General features: G+C 35.4%; 1 protein-coding gene across 4 annotated transcripts in view; it reads left to right on the forward strand.

The window, feature by feature from the left end:
• KNDC1 (kinase non-catalytic C-lobe domain containing 1) overlaps positions 1 to 20043 on the forward strand; it is a 65817-nt gene that overhangs the window by 37211 nt on the left and 8563 nt on the right. For 3 of the 4 annotated variants that reach the window (XR_011142139.1, XM_068949976.1, XM_068949978.1), the window contains 14 exons: positions 616 to 687; positions 789 to 850; positions 3069 to 3227; positions 3597 to 3674; positions 5079 to 5172; positions 5336 to 5498; positions 5585 to 6426; positions 6554 to 6698; positions 8350 to 8441; positions 10046 to 10449; positions 17434 to 17527; positions 17644 to 17741; positions 18013 to 18224; positions 19714 to 19827. Coding sequence is in view for 3 of the 4 variants with exons in the window: in XM_068949976.1 (XP_068806077.1) it covers positions 616 to 687; positions 789 to 850; positions 3069 to 3227; positions 3597 to 3674; positions 5079 to 5172; positions 5336 to 5498; positions 5585 to 6426; positions 6554 to 6698; positions 8350 to 8441; positions 10046 to 10449; positions 17434 to 17527; positions 17644 to 17741; positions 18013 to 18224; positions 19714 to 19827 (2629 nt within the window). In the remaining variant the exon portion in view is untranslated. The remainder of the gene's footprint in view (positions 1 to 615; positions 688 to 788; positions 851 to 3068; positions 3228 to 3596; positions 3675 to 5078; positions 5173 to 5335; positions 5499 to 5584; positions 6427 to 6553; positions 6699 to 8349; positions 8442 to 10045; positions 10450 to 17433; positions 17528 to 17643; positions 17742 to 18012; positions 18225 to 19713; positions 19828 to 20043) is intronic. The other variant, XM_068949977.1, reaches the window with a different exon arrangement.

Consider the following 20043-nt stretch of genomic DNA (forward strand, 5'->3'; position numbering starts at 1 on the left):
CAGATAACTACAAAAGGATATGTTCCTTTTTTATATCCCCTTTTTACTCCTAAACCTCTTCAAACTTATCTCTTAATATTTAACTTTAATTTTGTTGTCCTAGTACCCTGCTTTTCATAGGAAAAGGGCTTATTTGATGGTAGCCTGCAAAGGTAGGACTACACTGCTGACCATATGGCTTATTGTGTTAAAGTGTGTTAAATTAGGTTGTGCTTTAAAGGCTCTAGGAAGACTAGAGCACATCTAGCTATGGCATTTCTTTCATTTATTCCTTTCTTGGCCTTTCTCTTCAGTGCTAGATACAAAGAGAATAAACCTTCAGCATTCTAAATCCTTGTATTTATCTTGTTCCCATTTTGTTTTACTTTCTTGTCTTTTTTCTTGAAGGAATTGCCTGCCTTTAATTGCAGCTTAGGGTGATTTCTCATCTGCTGTCTGTTTATTGTGTGGTTTCTGTTCCAGCGCTAGCATTATTTAAAGCTTCATTTATCATAGCCTAGGGTAGTAGCTAATATTGCAAATTATTTTTCAGATTATTTCATTTCTTTGATTGGTGTTAAACAGTTACAAGAACATTTATTTATTGTGGCTTGTCTTTTGTGACTTGTTTTGCAGTGTTCTTATGTTTGGACTCTGTACAGATTGACTGCCATGGAAACATCCTCCTTGCTGCTCCAAAAGCTGAAGGTAAACTGATACATTGAGCAGTCTGCTTTTATTTCTTTTTTAAGGAGAAGAAAAGAAAGAAAATACCTTACCTTTTGTTTCTGTTCTCTTTTCTCTTTCAGAATCTTGTGATGTATTTTATTTAGCTCCCGAAATTGAAGAGGAGGCTATAGTTACTGAGAAGGTAATGTGGTAGGTTATGTGGGTTGCTATTCATTTTATCAGTGGACAGTTGTACTCCTCTGCTTCTTAAAGGAGAAAGCAAAACCATTCCAGCATTTTGATAATATCGCTATTTCTCATTAATCTGTGGTTTGGAATGTGTTAGTCTCCCATAAAATAAGTTATTTCTTAAAAACCATTTTGCCTTCCCACTCCTGAATTATTGGAATAAATACCAAAATCTGTTATTTGATAGTTTTCCATAAGGTTTAATTGCTCTCAGTTTTTTAGCATTTGAAGTTGTTGTTCGTGTTCTAGAGGGCATGCTAAGATGACTGTTTTGAACTGTTCAGGTTAAAGCCCAAACATTAATCTGCTTTGGAATATTAGATAAAAATAGCACTACTGGTGTGCTGGCATAATTTTCCTATGGAAACAGGATGAGTTTGTCAATGTAACTTTAGCAGTATCCCCTATAGCATTTTCCTATGGAAATAAGTGCCAGGGAGCTCTCAGGCCAAACATGATAAAAATATTAACAAATTAGCAAGTGAGTATTTGTCTCCATTGCAATTGCATTTCAATTGCAAATTGTACTGTAGTAATCTTTAGAGTTAGAAAAAATTTTAATTTGCTGTATCTAAGAAGAGGAGAGCTAATATGTATCTCCTGCCCTGTGTATCCCTTCACAAATGCAAAAAAGTACTTGTGAATCAGAAGAAAAATTGCATTAAAAATCTACAAAAGCTGGATTGTGTCTTTCTGTAAGATTACTTGTAACTAGAAAATATTTATTTGTTTCTTTTCTTTAAAGTCATTCCTTCTTCTTAAATTAAATTGCTTTGGTCCAACGTGCAGGTTTTTCAAAAGCTATCTTGCAGCTTAAACTAACCCTGAAATATAATATAGCAGCTTTGGCAGACAGTGGAAATTAATAATCCTGAAGCCTTTGTTATTTATGCTTTATCTCTAGAAAATCCAATGTAATTTTTTAATTGTTTTTCTCCGATATTATATGTAGAATTCTGACTAAGTTCACTTAGTTTTTGGCTTTTTCCTGGTATTTGTATAACTTTTTGGCTGTTATGAACATTAAGTTAGAATTGTGATATGGGTATCAAAACTTATGTTGTACCAGCCACAGTAATTATGCTACTCATCAGTAAAAGGAACTTTTCCAGATGATGTGCTGAATTGGATGGTAATTTTTCCTTTAAAAGGGGAAAAAAAAAAGTTAAAAATGTAATCTTATTCACCTCTTGGAACTCAGCACCTAAGGGGAAGATAAGCTGGTGGAGCTGCTTTCTCTTCTTTCAGCCTTTTTGTACCTGTAACTTTTGTTCAACAGTTCAGATGGTTCACAGGTTATTTTCTTTACAGTGAACTTCCTTGTTGTTCCACATTGTTTACGTGGCTCAAAAGAGTGCTAGAATACTCTATATTGTACAACCACATCATTTAGTACTGTGCTTAGGTTGCTGTTCCCTGAGCCTTTTCAATACCCTTCAGAGGCAATGTGAACAAGCGTGGTGCTTTAGTTTTGGCAGAGCTGCATTTCTGAGTTGTGCTAAGCGTTAAAATAGTCTGACTGAGTCTCTTTATGAAAATAGTAATCCTTCAAATAAAATAAGACCACTTGTGAAGATCAAGAACTTTTCCAAGGTCCCTCATCATGACAACTTCAAGTGGTCTATCTGCCGGCAGTGCAATTCCTGAAATAAATATATAGTACCTGGTTCTTCTGATAGGTGTAATCTTCTCTGTAAAATATGACTTGTGCTGACAAGCTTGCAGTTACTTTGTGCCATTTACTTACTGAATTGTCATGGCCTTTTTTAAGTAAATTGCTGCTGATCAGATTTTAGGGTAGAACCCTAAAGCTTGCAATAATCTACATTTTTATATGAGAGAGGAGTTCTTTGCAATGACTCTGAAAAACACGTTTTTGTTTTAAATAATTCTCCTAGACAAAGAATAAGACAAATTATGTCTGTTGTTCCAGTAGCAGCATATTAGCGACTATTATTGGCACTGCTTGCATAACTACTAGTTTCTCAGAAGTGCTGGGATTTTCATCAGCATCTTCAAAAGCCAACTATGGTCTGTTCTTTGGAAGCTCTGGTGCGTTTTCTTTATTTTAGGGGTGAGGGAGACATTTTTGGATGACTACAGGGGATTGGTATTGAGGAAATATTTTTGGTCTCTTCACATCTTTCCTCTCTCTTATGTTATGTTAATAGGCCTGCATTTATGGTGTTGCTGCAGTTCTGTGGATGGCAGCAAAATACGGCTTTCCACCTGATCACAAACTGGCATTGCCAAGAAAATTAAAAAGCCTTCTTTTGGATATGGCAAAAAAAAATCCTGAGGAAAGACCTTCTCTAGCTGATGCAATTAAGGTTACTATATTTAAATAATTTTATGTGGAACTTTTAGTTGCAACCAGAGCTTTATTTTAGTGATTTGAAAATCAAAATATTAATTTATATTTGGTAGTAGCCTGCTATCAAATTAAATGATAACCTCTTATTTTTGGTTTTGTTTTTAATGTTAATCCTCTAGGGAAATGGAGGGTTATGTTTTTAATTTATATTGAAATTATCAATAAGGTACTTGGAAAAAGTTCATAGGACTTAGATTAACTAAACTTATCTAAACTTAGATTAATTTTAATTGACTATTTATCAGGACTTTGTCCTTCTCCAAGAACAGATCACTTGACTGAAAACTTGTTTACTAGTTGAAAATTGTGATATTTATGTTTTTAGACATGCAGTTGTTATTTACTTGATCGAGGTATAAACAGCAAAAAAATTCTGGCATTGTTGAGTAAATCTATCTTTAAGGTAAGAGTGCACCCTTTCTTTTTAATTCATTGCATTTTTTTTCACTTATTTCTGTAAAGTATGCTCTAGTAAGATTTTTGAGCCTTGCAAGTGTAATTAGGTTTGTCTTCCTATTTTTTTTTTTAGCTTTTAAGTAGTCTTTAATTATTGCTCTTATGAGAAAATTATTAATAGTGAAGTATTAAAGTATTTATGTAAGACTAAGAATGGTATGTGTGTGTATATATATATGTATTATATATATAATTATATAGTGATGCACACAACATATATTTTAATTCCTTGCAGTAATATAAAGGAGATGTGAAAATTATTTTCTAATTGTAGAAGTCTGATTTTTTTTAATGTCTGCTCTTAGATATGTATTTTACCATCTGTATTTAAGTCATTCTGTGTATGTAAAAACATCTGAAAGTAAGTCTCCAAATGATGTTGTTGCACTTGGCAAGCATTATTTGGTCAGAAATTGGACCGGTGAATTTTTATGAAGAAAAATATTTATAGTTACTGAGAGGCAGCAGAATATCAAAGAATCTTTAGAGCCTGCATTAAAATGGAGAATGAAGAGAAGAATTTTAAATCCTCTCTTTTTGTCAGTTTGTCTATGCAGATTCTTTCAGTCTTTTTTACATAAAACTGGCTTGGGTATTAGTAATACAACAATTCACAAAGTATCTTTAATGGTCTAAAACTGATTTGAGATTCCTAATATGTACGCTACAACCAATTCAATCTGGGCAGAGAGAATGGGCCAATTCAGCATTTTTCTTGTTTGGGCTGCACAGCTATGCTCATGCCTTGTGTTAAATGCATAAGAACAAATCTTTTGAAAGCCAGTCCTCCAATACTGTGCTAACTCGCTGTTTTCCCGAGACATCATTAGCAGAATGTCCAAGGTACGTAATCCAGAAGACAAAAAGAAGTATTCCAAAATTCTCTAGCTCTCTGTGTTGGAGTGGTCACCCCCTAGGTTGTGATGCCCGGACTCCACAACCTGCATGGGGGAGAGCCCAGAAATAAGGCAAGCTGGTGACTTAGTTTCATGATCTCCCCTTCACTTACATTCCCTGACTGGAAAGCATTACTATGTAGTTTCCTGTTCTGTTTATGTTTCATATCTTTGTATAGAATATATAACGCTGTGTTCAGTCAATCCAAGGAACTGAGTTGGTTGAACTGTATGAATTTCCTCAAAATTATGATTATCAAGTTCTACCTGTCTTTAGTTTTGTGTGTCATCCATTTTAATTCTCCACCTAGATGTGACTAGATTGTTACTTTGCAAATTACAGAAGTTCAAAATCCTAATATTTTAGGTTTATAGTTTTTTGAAGTAAAGTACTGAGCAGAGTTAGAAAAAAAAAACTAATAAGATTCAGGTTGTACTTCAATTTTTATTGTCAGGCTTTCAAGGAAGAAATAATCTCTTCTCAAGATCATATTCCTTTTGAACTGAAAAATGAAAGACATGAAATGGACCCTTCAAAGTCAAGTCTAGGTAAGCGGTCAGACTCTGAGATTTCCTTTGTTTCAGTATTCTCTAGATCAGTTCTCTATGTAAGATTTTCTCAGTCAGGTACGCAGGATTTTTTCTATCTACATTGCCTTTATATTTTACATAACCGTGTTTATCTTTCACCTAATTCTATTTCTGCTTCCAGGATTTGTACCTATTACCAATGAAAGTAAACTTATAGCAGTTAAAGGACCAGTACCATGCCAGATTTCACTAAATTGTGCGGAATCTACATTACCTGTTGCATTCACCTCTCCTGCAACTCACTTTAAACCTATTATTCTGCAACAGAATGCAAATATAACAAAGTTAGTATATTCTAATGCAAAATAAGTTAAAAGTTCATTGTTAAATCTACTAAACTGGTCCTCAAAAATACTTTGTTCCTTTTCAGAGAGGTTCACACACCAGCTTCTGAGCAATGCAAGAAAGAGATAAGAGAAGAAAAACACAGGGACCACAACAAATCAGTATATGTAGGAGACACAAAGAGCCATGGTACTGAGGATCAAGTTGTTGAAACTACAGCTGAAATACGCAAGTGTGATTTACAAGTGCCAGGCTACTCATCCCAGCTATCTTCAGAAGACCAGAAGTCTGGCAATGTGGTTATTTCTACAATTACATTACCATCCCAGTCTGATTCCTCACATCTTTTAGAAGAAAAGAACATTTTGTCTGAAGTTTCTTCAAGCTCCTTGGCTTGTCCTACATCTTCTAATACTCTTCATATAAATAACATCATTCTCAAACAGGACACAGAGAAAAGAGTTTTAACATTTGTACCAGTACATTTAGCTGTATCAGAGCAAATACCAAATAAACCTCTTCGTTCAAGAATTGCTTATGACTGCTGTCATAGTTTGCCAGTGCTACTTTCGAGTACTATTGCAAGTTATAAAATGAGCACACAAGCAGAAGATGATGCCTTCCTTTGCAAAGTGCAAAACCGTGAGGCCACTAATACACAGAACAAGTTTGAAAAAAGTAACCAGATTAATAAAACCAACTGCCAAGATCCTGAGTGTGCTACCAGTGTAGACAGTATTTTCACTGAGCGAGGATGTGCATCATGTACCTCAGTGAATCAAAACACTTCTTGTCCCCTTGGTGTTGAAGCCTTGTCCCAGCAGAATAGAACAAGTGACGCTTTATTACAGGAAGTGATTCATCTTATACAGGAGGAATTTGCCTTTGATGGCTATCTAGAGAATGGAGTTGAAGTTATTGATATGGGTATGTATGTGTTCTTATATTTATTATGTCGTTGATATAAAAGAATGTTATTAGTAATATCTTCTCTCTCTCTCTCCCCCTCTCTCCCTCTCCCTCTCTTTCTCTTTTTTTTTTTTATTTTAATAAGGTAACTTTATTTTAGCCTTAAAGGAAATTAAGTTTGATAAGTTCTCTGCTACAATTTGTGAGAACTTTTGTGACCTTTACTGGGATGAAAAATTACTGGAAAATCTCTACCAGATAGTAAATGGAGAAAGAGCTTCACATTTATGGTAGGTGTTTTTTCAGCTTCTTCCTTCTTAAAGTTTGATTTGATGCTTTTTTCACTGTTTCCAAACTTTCAAGGGATGGCCTACTACTAGCAGCAGGAAAGGATATGCTGCTTCTCTTCAGGTATCTTTCCTGTCAGCTATTAATTTCCCGGTCTATCAGATGCTTCCTGGCTTCCCCCATAGCAAACAGTGCTTAAAGAATTAGCAGAAAATATTTTGTATAGAGCTTGTCTGTAACTTTGCCCTAGGATAGGTGAAGGATAAAGATCTAATTCTGATCAAATGTTGTTTGTAGCCTTGATGGAGAGCTTGATACTCATGTTAGAAAGAGGCCATTTATTCAGAACTGAAATATATTGTTTTTACTGTTCAATTTGTTTATTCTATTTGAGTGCATCTTTTTATGCGTTGGCTCAGACTCTCCTTAAGTTAAAAATAAAGTTGCCTTGATGCATCCTTTTCATTCTAATGACACCTTAGAAAAGAAAATTGTTTTGGCTTTGCTAGAAATATCTTAGCTTAACTACCTTGGTTTGACTTAATGTTCCTCCTCACAATCTTTTGCAGATAGCCTGTTAAGTGAGAAAGCACCATCTTAATTAAATTCACATTTTTACTATTCATTTTCAGTGACACATTTACCTTGAAAAACAACAAAAACTATTTTTTTATTGCAGCCTCCAAAGGTAGCATACTTTTAAAAACATCCTACTGAAAACTATTGTAATCAGTAGTGAATGTATGTGCAGAAATTATGTGTTTTCTCTACCTGTCGTGGTCCTGAACTGTAGGTAGGAAGTTTTGACAAAGAAGCTTGGTAGATGCAGTCTAGGAGAAGCTCAGTCTTAGTGATGTTTCATATCAGCAGCAGGTTTCAGAGGGAATAGAGTATGACCTCCAGATGTAAGGCCCTCACGTGCTGGCCCCTTACCCATTTGGGTTTGGGAGTTTTAAGGAACCATTAAAAACTCGTGAGAGGTTATGTTCTTAATTCCCAGAGCTGAATGTTTTGGCAGGAGAAGGTTGAGCTATTGCAGCTGAATTACTGAGACATCCGAAGAGGTCATCATCTATATGAATTTTTCTTACGATGTAAAGTCTTTGAAAGTGGGAGAGAAAAGGAAATAATCATTTATTATCCACTATAAAAATACAGGTCTAGCTATTAGGTTATAGGTAATAACTGCCTCAGAATACCTCTGAGATACATTTCCCATGAATCTGAAGAATGCTCTTTAGCTCAAAATTATCATTATTTTTATTAGGGACAACTTAGACTCAGACTGTTATCCAGAGACTGAATCCTGAATGAAAAACCCATTGTAATAATTTGCAATCCAAGTTATTCCTGGAGATATGCCTTCTATTTGTATGTGCTCTGATATTTTTGTTAAAATTTTGCTAAATGCTGCAAAGGAAAATCTCTGCGCCTTACTCAGTTTGCCTTAATATCCATAAAAATTTACACATTTTTCTTGTAAAATAACAACTGAAATTGTGCATACAAATGCATACAAACTTCAGGAGTTAGATAAAGGCGATCAAGTCCTGCATGCATGTGATAGCATTACTTGTAAGATCTCATTTTATCTTGATTTAGATATTTAAGGATATGAAACATTAATTTTTCCTCATCCTCTTGTATTTTCAGCATAACTGAGGCAGATGATTCAAAACGTGGCAGTGTATTCCAAGAGCTGAAGCAATCTGACAGCTTTTTGGCAAGCAGCAATCAGATGGAGGGTGAGAAGGGAATGTGTGTTTCTAGATCTTTGTTTGTGCTGAGAATCCACCAGTGACTCGAGTTTGGAGAGACTGGCACTTGCAGTGTAACATTCACCTTAGAGCTTATGACAGAATATCTGAACATTTTCGATGCCTTGGGGAATTGTTGTCTTTTATTTGAAGCTTGCATGTGACCAAATATCGTTGAGTGGGATACCTGCTTCATTTACTAAAGCAACATGTGACTGTTGAAAAACTCCTGAAATCTGAACTGCTGCATGTTTTTTTTTCTTGTGTTCACCCAGTAGATGTTCTAGTGGCATGCTTTAATGAAAGGAGAGGTGAAGGGATCAGCCTTACTGAATCAGCTCCATACAGCATAGCAAGCTTAGTTAGAGAGAGAAGAGAGCTTTAGAAAGTGTTTGACTCCCTAGGCATTACTGACGCAGGTGAGGATAGACTGAGAGGTGACTCTTTAACATTTAAGATGCCTGATTCTTCTGTGTTCACTTACCAGAATTAAAGCAAAGCTAGGCAGTAAAATTAAAAAAAAAGTATTAAAATAAAAATAGGGATTGTAAATTAAATTATTTATAAATTCTGAGCAAGGGGCTAGTACAGAGCTTGTACAAACTGTTTTATGGTCTAAAGTTACAGAAATTTCACTTACTTCCTTAGTCCTGGATCTCCTTTCTTGCACATTTGCATGCATTCATACATAAAGCACATATGAATCTGACTGTTTTTAAACGAGGTTACTTCTCTGTTTTGAGTAAAGTTGGATTGGGTGTTATGGCAAAACTTAAATTTGTGAGCTTGCATGTGGCTGCTGTCATGCTATGCTACAATTTTTTATTTTGGCTCAGAACAATTGCAAATATGTAGAGTCAGGCCTTCCCATGGGGTATGTGACTTCTTTGCACCAGTGATTCAGGTCCATTTAACTCTAACCCTGGCCTATCTAAGCCCTGGAGGATTGCTCAAGTGAAAAGGGAGACTTCTGGCAGGTGGCTTCTGTCTCCCCTGTCTGCATCATGCCAACCTTTGACTGTAACCTCAGTCCCTTAAGGTTGGTAGTAGTTGTTATAATTTCAGAGAAGTCCCATCACAGCTCAAGGGAATTGGTCCTGTAAGACTAGAAAGTTCAACAGTAACATCTGTGTATCCTTTGGCTGTATCAAATACTTTTGCTCCCTATGTATGGAGTAAAGAGCTTCAAGATTTATGGATGAAAAAAATCTGAAGAGCTAAGTTTTTTTAGCAGGTTTGACATGTCTAATTTTGTTCTGAAGCTTCTGTACTATTTTGTATTTTTCAGAAATGTATTGACCAGAATTTAATAGTTTTGCAGTTTCTTTAGCCTTTACCATCTTACAAGGTATAGGTGAGGAAAAGAAAGCACAGAGCCAAAATAAGCATAAAGGGAACATGAGAGAGATTGTTGTCAGAGCAATTGACATTTTAAAGTGGACTAGCATACCTATAATAACACTGTTAGAGGGCATAGCTAGTCTCAATTGTATTTTGTATGTGTGGCATTTAAGTTCAACAAAGCGTACATCAACATGTACTATCAAACATGTGACCATTATTTCTTTCACTCCACCCCTCACCCTCCTCAGGAGAAGCGGAAACAACCTTTGACATGAAGGCTGAATCTATGATAAATACATCCCTAGCTGAAAAGGACTTTGATGACTCACCTTCAGATAACTGTGAAAAAGAATTCAAGCTGCAGAATACTATCCTTATAGAAAAAGGGGGACAGTGTTCACCAAGCAATGACTACTGTGTTGGTACAGTCTTTGCAGAAGAAAATACAGAGCCAGGGGAAGAGAGCATGATAAAGACATCTGAAAACCGCTACCTTGCATCTCCTAATCTACCTGGCTTTCATAGCTGTAGTCCTGGTTGGAGCAGTGCATTTTATGGAGCTGAATGTTTTGGTTCCCAAGTTCATAGTTATGTGAAAAACCTTGGAAAGCAGAAATCAAGTGAGTCACAAAATATAGATGCTAAGAAAGTGGTGAGTACCTTGATTTAAAATCATTAAGATACCTCTTCACTTACTAGCTAAAAGTATGATAATATCTGTTGTGTTATAGCCAGCGGAACCCCCCTTTCTTCTGTTAAATACTGACTCTAAAATGCTTTACTACTGAAATTTGTTGTGTCTTAGGGATAAAGCAGGGTAGAGATCATATTCTGCAATGAAGAGCATTGACGTAAAATTGATATCACTGAACTACAGCCCGTCTTTTCTTCCTGAAGCTGAGTGGAAAAGCAGTGTGCACCAAAACTATGGTAGTAATATTATGGAAGAGAGCTGGGACTGGCTATGACAGGTGTATAGCTTAGGCTCGTAAAAGGTCCTGCCCTCCAGGTGCACTGAGACCTTTTTCTTGGTCACTGTGAATTCCCTTAAGTTTCTCACGCTTGTCAGCAAAATGACTGTTAGTCCTCAGATCTCCTCTTGGAGACTGCTAATCATCATGAAGAGGGTGGCCTTGTACCTTTTAAACAGTTTAGAGGTCAGGGTGGGAGGAGTTTATTTTAGATTAGCAGGGTCATCCATTCCATTAAATATCCCACTGACCAAACTTACTTAATTTTTACATTTGCATCTATCTGTAACAAGCTTCAGTTTGTAAATATGTTAAGTCTGAAGCAGCAGTAGGGAAATATATATTAAACTATAGAAACCTATATGGTTGGAGCTGGTTCATGGAAGGAAAAAAGCAAATTCAAGTCAATGAGTTAGTATTGGAAGACCTGTTAGTGTAGGGATACCGGAAATCCTTTTTTGTTCCAGAGGATGGTTAATTATTTGGTTGGTATATCAGTAATTTTTCTGCCAGATATATATTTAAAAAAGATGAAGCAGGAGTTGTACTGCTTTTGTGGATTTACTTGCTATGAACAACTGGTTAAATTTGTCGCTTTATATTTAAATGAGCATGACATAGCAGACCCGGACAGTTGAAAATACAATCTAGACCTCATCTCCAGATAGTCTGTTTAAATCCCAGTGGATCTGTCCGCTTTCATCTTTTGTGAAACAATGTGACCTCACTACAGTTTGCAATAAAAACCATCACTGTATTTTTCTGTCATCAAGCAAGTTAAAGACTGATTCATTAAGGATGTTCAGCCTCTCTTTTGCTCTTTAATGTCCAGGTGTTGGCACTCAGGACAGAACAGCATGAGAAACTTGACCTACTATTGGTTTGTATAAAAATAAAATGAAAAAAATAAAGTTTTCAGGACTGTCGCTCTAAAAATTTACATCTATTCAAATATTCACATTTTTAATCCTATAGGGTTGTTTAATCCCTTGCAAGCATGCTAGCTAGAGAAAAATCTCCCGTACTCAATGGACTAATTCTTGTGTGCAGCACTGATTTTTTCAAGAGTAAGGAGCTTTTAAAAGCATCTAAATAGATTTTTTTTAACAGGTAGTCATCTTACTCCGAGACTTTACAGACCTCTCGCCAACTTAGCTTGATTCAAAAGGATATATGATATTTTCTTCTGAGCACTTGACAATTATTTTTTCCTATTTAACTTTTAACAACAAAAAATGAAGCAAGATTTAAGGTGTTTGGAGTGTCTGCTTTGGAATCTCCTTGCAAAATTTCTGTATGCTATTATATATTGCTACTGTTTGCACTAATGTACAAGAACTTGGCTAACCCAACAACCATGCAAGGAACTGTAGGACGGGAATACAGTCATGAGATATCTCTGTAGAAAATTATATTGTCTTTGTGCCCCATACGTTCCACTGATGGAGATTACTGTTGATACTAAATGCAAATCATTCGGATTAGGAATCAGTAATCAATTCATAGTAAGAGAAAGTACATTCCAGTACCTAAGAAAGGTATGTGCTCTTCTCACTACTGAGGATAGATGAATTAATCTTCATTACTTGTTTGTTAAATATATATGTATATAAGTATGCATGTAGGTATATATGTGTATATGTATATATTACTAGTATAATCATCTAATTATAATTAGTATGAAATCTTAGTAGATGGACAAGAATTAGACTTTAATCTTGTTCTGTCCTAGTAATGCAGAACTAGTGTATGTGATCTGGACTGCACATGAGGCCAGATGGACGAACAGGAATGAAATCATTATTTGCAGAAATAGAAGGCTTGTAGGCTTCTATCTTAAATAAAAATCCTTCCTAACACAGCAGGTTGCTCTGTGTACAAGTTAAAAAGAATATCATTATCAGCTGTCATCTTCAATTACATACTTAAATGTAGTTTATATTCCTCTATCTTCCTAAGAGAATAAGAGAAGACTAAAATCACTTGTACGCTGTAAGTTTTGAATGCACTATGAAAGAAAAATTAATTTTCACGGGAACATATATTCTCTGTGTTGTGCTAAGTAATGCTGTTTATGTAAGAGATCTTGCTATAATAGAATACTCATGTGTATAATCTTAAATAATCTTTTTAATAGTCTTGTATTAAATAGTTACATAATCTTTTATTTATATAATAAATGTATAATTTATTATATATAATAATAAATATATGATTTATTTTATATATAAATAATATATAATATATAATGTAGTTATATAATCTTTTATTATATAATCTTTTTGTTACCGTAAATGCAACAGAGGATAGCTCAAAATTTCAGTTTTCTTTTGGGCTCATAACTATTTTTACTTCTGTTAAAGCCGTAGCATTAACAACTTTAATCATTCTGCTGACATTACTTGAATACTGACTTTCTATGAAACCCAGCTCGTTCCCAATGTATTAAAATAAAAACTTCAAAAATCATAGTGTTCCAGTTGCAGCAAACTTTAGATTTGGAACATTTAACCTGAGCAAAGAAAACCTTCCAAAAATCCTGCCATATTCATATGGTTCAAATGTTTCTTTCTTCACATTTTGAAACTATATGCCATTATTAATTAGCTTTTTAAATTTAGTATACCTGTAGGTAGGGGTGAACACACAGGATCCTGAGGAACTCTGACTGCCAGAACATATTATTTAGTGTAGTTTCATTTATAATAATGAGATATTCTGCCTTAAGTAACTTTTCTATTGTTCTACTGGAATCTGTCGTATATTAGCTACATCCCAGATAGGTTATGATTTAATTCGGAAAATAAAACATGTATGTTATATAATGAATAATATTAACAGTAGGATTCATCAAGCAATCGTGAGTCAACAACTGGTAATAAGTACTCTTATTATGATGTTTATAAGGAACATACAAACTAGCCAGCACAAAATAAAATATTAATGGATTGAAGGTGACAACTTTCAGACGTCCTAAAAATACTTAATGCCTGTTTGTGTAGATGCTTATCGGCTGGTTCATTGCAGTTCTAAAGGTCAGCAGAGGTTAACCTACACTTAGAAAAGGATTGTTTCATTTTTATTCGAAATAGGTTGGTGCTTAGTTCTCCCTTACAACAGTAGTTTGTAAACTTCTTTTTTATTATTTTCCTCTGCATCCTGCCCTCATCCATATGACTGCTTCAGCCAGCTCGGATGTTCTCTGCCTCCTATGTTCTGCAGTCTGGGAGCTGCAGGTTCAGCTCCCGCGTACGGCACGCATCCTGCTGAAACGAACCCTTCCAGCCCTGGCAGCAAAGCAGGAGGGGAAGGCAGCTGCCTGGGCTGCCCTCTCTCCAGGGGGACGTCCAGGGCTGCCCTCACAATATGGGTTTTTCTGTACTCTGATCAACTTGCTTTCACTTCTCTTGCGGCGCCAAGCCCTCACTCTTTGCCTTTATCCTCTTCCTCTTTGCCTGCGCTGGGTTTTGGCTCCTAAGAGCTGAAACCTCCAGAGCTCCCAAGTCCCTTGTCAGAGTCTCCACCCAACTTCTCTGCACCCTGCTTGGGACCAGGAGGTTTCTAGTGAAAGCGCTGCATATTCTGCTCACACTCCTCCCTTTCCCTTCGCTCTCCCCCAGCCTTCTGTATCCTTGCGAGGAGCTACCCTCCAGCGTGTAAGCGCTGATGCTTTAAGGACAACTCGGAATTTTCAGTTCTCCCAAGTAAAAAAGTAATTCTGTCATTCCTTTGCTCCCCAGACTAAGGGATGCTCTATAGAAAAGTATCCTGAGGAACAAAATATACTTCAGAGGAAGCAGGATTTAATCACATAACATTGAACATGTTGCTTCATTAAAAATTGGTTTTATGCTAGACCTGAATGGTCTATGGAAGATGATGCAGAATAGACTGCAAATGCAACCTTCTTCTGCTACTCACCCAGAGTTATTTAAGGGACAAGACACTTCCTGACACATCCGTCAGATTCCAAACGTCAGAAAATGGCCATTTTTTGATTCCTTTCCTGTGATTATAGTCTCTTAATCATTTTGTTTTCACTTTAACTGATGAAACAAAAATGAATCTTAAGTGAAAGCAAGCTGTTTCCAATTTATAATCTAGATAATAACTTTTCTGAGCTTTCACTAGTCTGTATGTGATGACTATAGAATAAGTGTTTTAAAAATCCACAGGGTTTACGTTCTGTGATTCTTGCTGCTAATGAACTATGTTGTTAAACCTTTTGAGCTTTTGTCAAAAACAGACCCCTCAGCGACAGGTTTTTGCTCAAACTCAAATTAATTTCTGCTAAGTCCATGCCATCAAAAGTTAACCTGTTTACCAATCTGCTGTTTGCTATTTTAGCTCTGGGCCATGTGTTTTTCAATTACTCTACTTCTGGGAGTTCTGTCTGCTGCATTCAGTGAATTTATTCCATTTAAAATGCTGTTTCACATAACTAGGTCACCTGTAGTTAGCTTAGGACCTAAATGCAAAAGCTACCACTTTGAAAAACCACAGTTCACAGTATGTTCTAATGCCCTTATTTCCTAGTGAATCTGTAGATAGGTGTATTTTTTAGTTTAGTTTAGATTTTTTTTTTCCTGATAACTCTTTGCAGGTTTTATTTCTATATGGCAGGTTATAATCACTGGGTAACCCTTTTTTTCCTGCTGTGATTTCTTTTTTCCTTGATTTATTAATTGCACTGCTAATTTTTCCATCTTTACATAGAGCTTATTTTAAAAGAGGTACGCTCAAGTGTGTTTTGTCTTTTCATATTAATTTATTCAGCAGCTTGTTTACCTATTGTATACTGCTTAAGATAGATATTCTGCAACCAGAATACATATGGAAAGCATGAATTCCACTCTTCTATTTGGAATTCAATTGCTAAGTGTACCTGTGATGGGAAAAAATTGAAGACGGTTGATTTTCATAGTGCATTCTGGTTTTAAATATTATTTACAACTTTATTTAATAAAAAAAAGCACTACTGGATGTAATTATTGAATGGACTGGTTTTGGTTCTTGTGAACCTCATTTCATTTGAAAGGATTAGACCCTTCTAAAAATCCCTTCTAAAAATTTGGGATTTGTTAAAATTCTAACACCCTTGGATGTCTCATCTGCATTTAGCTATGAAAATTGAGGGGGAGCAGTCCAATATGTTTGTTTTACTTACCTAGTTTTAGAACAGTTAATTTTAAAATACTTTTTGTGTTGAAATTTAACAGAATTCCAGTTTTTATCCAAATACTATTGGATGCAATTCAAAAATTATCTAGCAATTGTCATTTGACATTCAGCTTTGTCAGTTTCTACTTTCTATTTTGCTAGGAAAACAAACTCAAGTGCAATGTCCCTTTATGTTTTAGAAGGGCAGCTATTTAGCAGAACTTATTATGCTAAGTCAGAAGCTGAACCTAATACAGACCGCCTGTTTTCATTGGTGGGCAAAACAACAAAAACTTGGATACACAAACAAATATAAATGTTTACATTAAAAATGATATTATTTTGCTATTATATCTGGATATGATTCTGACTCTATCCATTATTCAAGTTATATAGCTTAAGAGAAATTTAATTTTTCTATTGTGTAAAATGCGTCAGCTCTCCTGCCTCACTTTTGACCTGGTTGTGTAATATAACGTAGACATGACATGTGTCACTTCCTAAGAAGCAAAATGAATGGTCCAGTGGGAAATTTTGTAACTCTTCAAAGCGTTCATTTAGAAAGTATACGTTCTCAGTGATGACTAACAGCTCCTGATTTTGCTATGTTTTCTTCTGTTCTAAAGTTGTGTTCAATATCAAGAGAATCAGTGTATACAGGGCTTTTGGGGAGGAGGAAAGAAGAATCATTAAAGTGTAGTTTGAATAAATACATGAAAATACTAATGCATTTACAAAACTTGTTAGCACCTCAGAACGTATTTCATAGTCTTTCTCATATGATCATAAAGTCCCTTCAGGCATGAAAGATGACAGCAATCCTTGGAACCAGTAAGAAAAATGTAGTCTCACTACTCAAGTCCACTATAAGTGGTTCCCAGAAATTCATTTTCACGTATAATCCTGTGACAAAAAGGCTTATCATGAGCCTGAAACCATGCTTAGTTGTTTAACCATGCTGAAGCTTGACCAGTGAATCTGCACAATGACTGAAAACCAAAGCCTACAGACTGGTTTGGAAACCATTGCTTTTAAGTCAGGCATTCAGTTCTTGGAGCAGATCTAGGTCAGCTGCTTAACAGAGCATTTCTGGGGTGGACATAGATTTCAGAACCCATTGCTTTTAGTTTTGGATAACTTTTGAATGTCATTTTAAGAAAATGCTCTTGAAATCAACCAAATAAGCGCAATTACGAGTCAAGGCATATTCACAGAAATGGATTTAAACAAACTCGAATATAGTCTCAGCATGCACAGACTAGCTCCAGTTCATAAGCTGTAGAACTGCAGCTTAAGTAATGCATTTTGGGGCAGGGGACACTTGCTGTAGCTTTCCTGCACAGCACAGATGTGAAAGGCTGTTTTTCCTGACTATCCTCATATTGTTATGTATTTGGATATTCTTTTTCATGCAAAGTAACTCTTAGGTAGCTTCTATTTCCTACTGAAACTTTGCAGGAAAGCCATTTACTGTTATGATCAGAATCTTTTTCCTCTTTACATAGGAATTGGAACAATTGCTGATGATAGAGACCAAAAATTACAGAAAGACCATAAAGTTTTATCAGAAGCTATTGCAAAAAGAAAGAAGCAGCAAAGGTAGTATTACAGTAACCTGCCAGTAATGAAATGGGAGGATATTACATCATTTAAGGAAATTTCCGTGTATATCAAATCATTGATGTTTTTATGCTATGTGTGATTTACATCCAAAGGTCCTGAAATCAAATCTATGTTGCCCAAATTGAGAGGACAGCTACAGGAAATGAAATCAAAGGTGCAGTTTCTTGAACTGGTGAAGAAGTATGTGCAGGCAAGTCAGATTTTGTTTTGCTTTGGTTTCATTTGTCATTCCAATACTGCATCAGGGTAGTTGACCATTCAAGTCAGCATGTGAAACGCGGAATGTTTTGACAAGTGCCAAATTAAGTTAAATTTAAAATAATGCTTGAAATAAATATAATAGCTGTCTAGTATTGTTTAAAATGTGTTTTAGCTTTAGGTTGAATTGACTGCATTTTCTGTGGATTTTCCTCTTTCTTTTTGTGCGTTTTATTTTTGCATTACTTTGTGTCTTTGAGCAGATCATGTATGCAGAACAGTGGGGTGTGGAATCCTGCGTGCTTCCCATGGTCATTCACAACAGCAGAACCGACACACTGGATGTGACACCTACTGATGAGCCATCATTGCTTGTTTACTATAACACAGTGAAACACCAATGCAATAATCGAAATGGAATAAGAGAGCTGCAGGCTGGGACACCACTAGGTTTAATGGCTTATTTATATTCTAGGTATACTATATTTTGCACATCCTTAATTGGGAGTGGAGTGGAGCATTGTTATTAATTTAAAAAGTAGTTTTTACAATAAATCTTAAATACTCAAGATCGCATGAACTCTCCTTTCCTGTATCAAGCTTAATGTTATTTCTGTGCACGCTTATTTGCAGAAATGGGCAAAGGAATGGCAAAAGAGTCTGATAAGAAATAAGCTGAACCACAAAGTTTAGATTTGATTTTGAACTGGAGCAATTGATAATAAATCAACAATTAATAACTTTAAACTTTGTTATCCTTTACTTATTTAAAGTTTAGCTCTAATATTTGCCGTGAAATCATGGCTTTAAGTTATTGCAGCAGGTAGCAATTCTTCAGAACATATAATTTGATAATTCCTATTACTTAGGGTCTGGATGTGAAAGCACAGGTTCTGCTTTACACACTATGGACCTAGTCCTTGAGACTGATCAGGATGTATGCTTATCTCAGGGCTGTAGGTGAGGACGAACATGTCCTTTAACCCTCAGTTGAGGTGAGGGGGTGTCGTTCTAAGATACCCCAGGAGTAGCAGTATGAGGGAGGGGAACAGGCTGAGGGGATGGGATGGCTCATTGTGCCACTGTAGGGGTATAAATACAAAAGACGCTCCCAGGTAATTTGTAAGTCATATTTTCCTCTGGTTTGAACAGTCAGAAAGATACAGGGACTCAATTTCTGAAAAGCTGAAAATGAAACTGAGTATTTTAAGAAGTGGAGGCAGGTAACAGGAAGCAACATAAGCCCTGACTCATCCTGACCCTTAGACCCAGTTACTTATCCTGAGTGCTGCCCTTTCTGGTAGTTAATATTTTGACCAGAGTAAACAAAATGCTTTAGAATCAGAGCTTCACCGTTCAGCAAACTCAGACTCTGTCATAGTTTGCAGTAAGCTCTTAGGTAGACATGGCAATTAACTTGGCTTATGTGTATGTATATAAATATATATATTAAAAATGCAATCATATAATAATGTATGTATAATAAGTATATTTTTAATTGTTAAAGCAGCTGCTATTCTAATTAATGTTACAGGAAAAATCTCATTTTCTTGATCAAAGAATATACTTTTTATGCTTTTACTATAAAAATCTTCTAAAACAGCATCAAATGAGGTGACAGAAACAAGAAAATTAAATGTGTTCTTCAGTACTAATATTAGAGAGTAAATTTTGAAGATAATAGAAATGTCAAAGAGGTTCTTTATGAAATTCTAAGCTCTTTATTGACTTTTTATTAAGCAGAAATTATAGTTCTACTGTTGGCAATCTCAATATTTCTCATTTTTCTCCAAAGCATTGATGTATAAAAATAAAATAAAAATTATGCAGAATTTCCTGTAGAGCTTATGAATTTGAAATCCCTGCCAGTTCTTGATATTTTGAGGATTTTTTTTGTTACTGTATTCTACTGCAAGAAGAAATCATATTCTTGCTTGTCTGAAGTTTTTTCTTGTTTTTCGCAGAAATGCCTTTTTAGAAGGTTATGTACAGCAGTTTCTCTACACATTTCGCTATTTCTGCACACAAGAAGAATTTTTGCAGTTTCTTCTTGAAAGAATCAGCAGCACTTTATCCAGGTACAGTAACTTCCTGTGAAAAATATTATTAAAGCACAATTGACTTTTCCTCCAATGGCAAAATGCTGTTTCTGAAAAGAACTACTTAACTAACTTCCGTTTTTGATGGTTATTTTTATAAGACTGTCTGGGAAGTGAGAGTGAAATTAGAGCAAGTGCTATATTTGGCAATATGCTTTCTTCATTTTTTCTTCTAAATTCCATGAATCTTGCTTT

Source organism: Struthio camelus, chromosome 7 (genome assembly GCF_040807025.1).
Source record: "Struthio camelus isolate bStrCam1 chromosome 7, bStrCam1.hap1, whole genome shotgun sequence".
Classification (NCBI taxonomy): domain Eukaryota; kingdom Metazoa; phylum Chordata; class Aves; order Struthioniformes; family Struthionidae; genus Struthio; species Struthio camelus.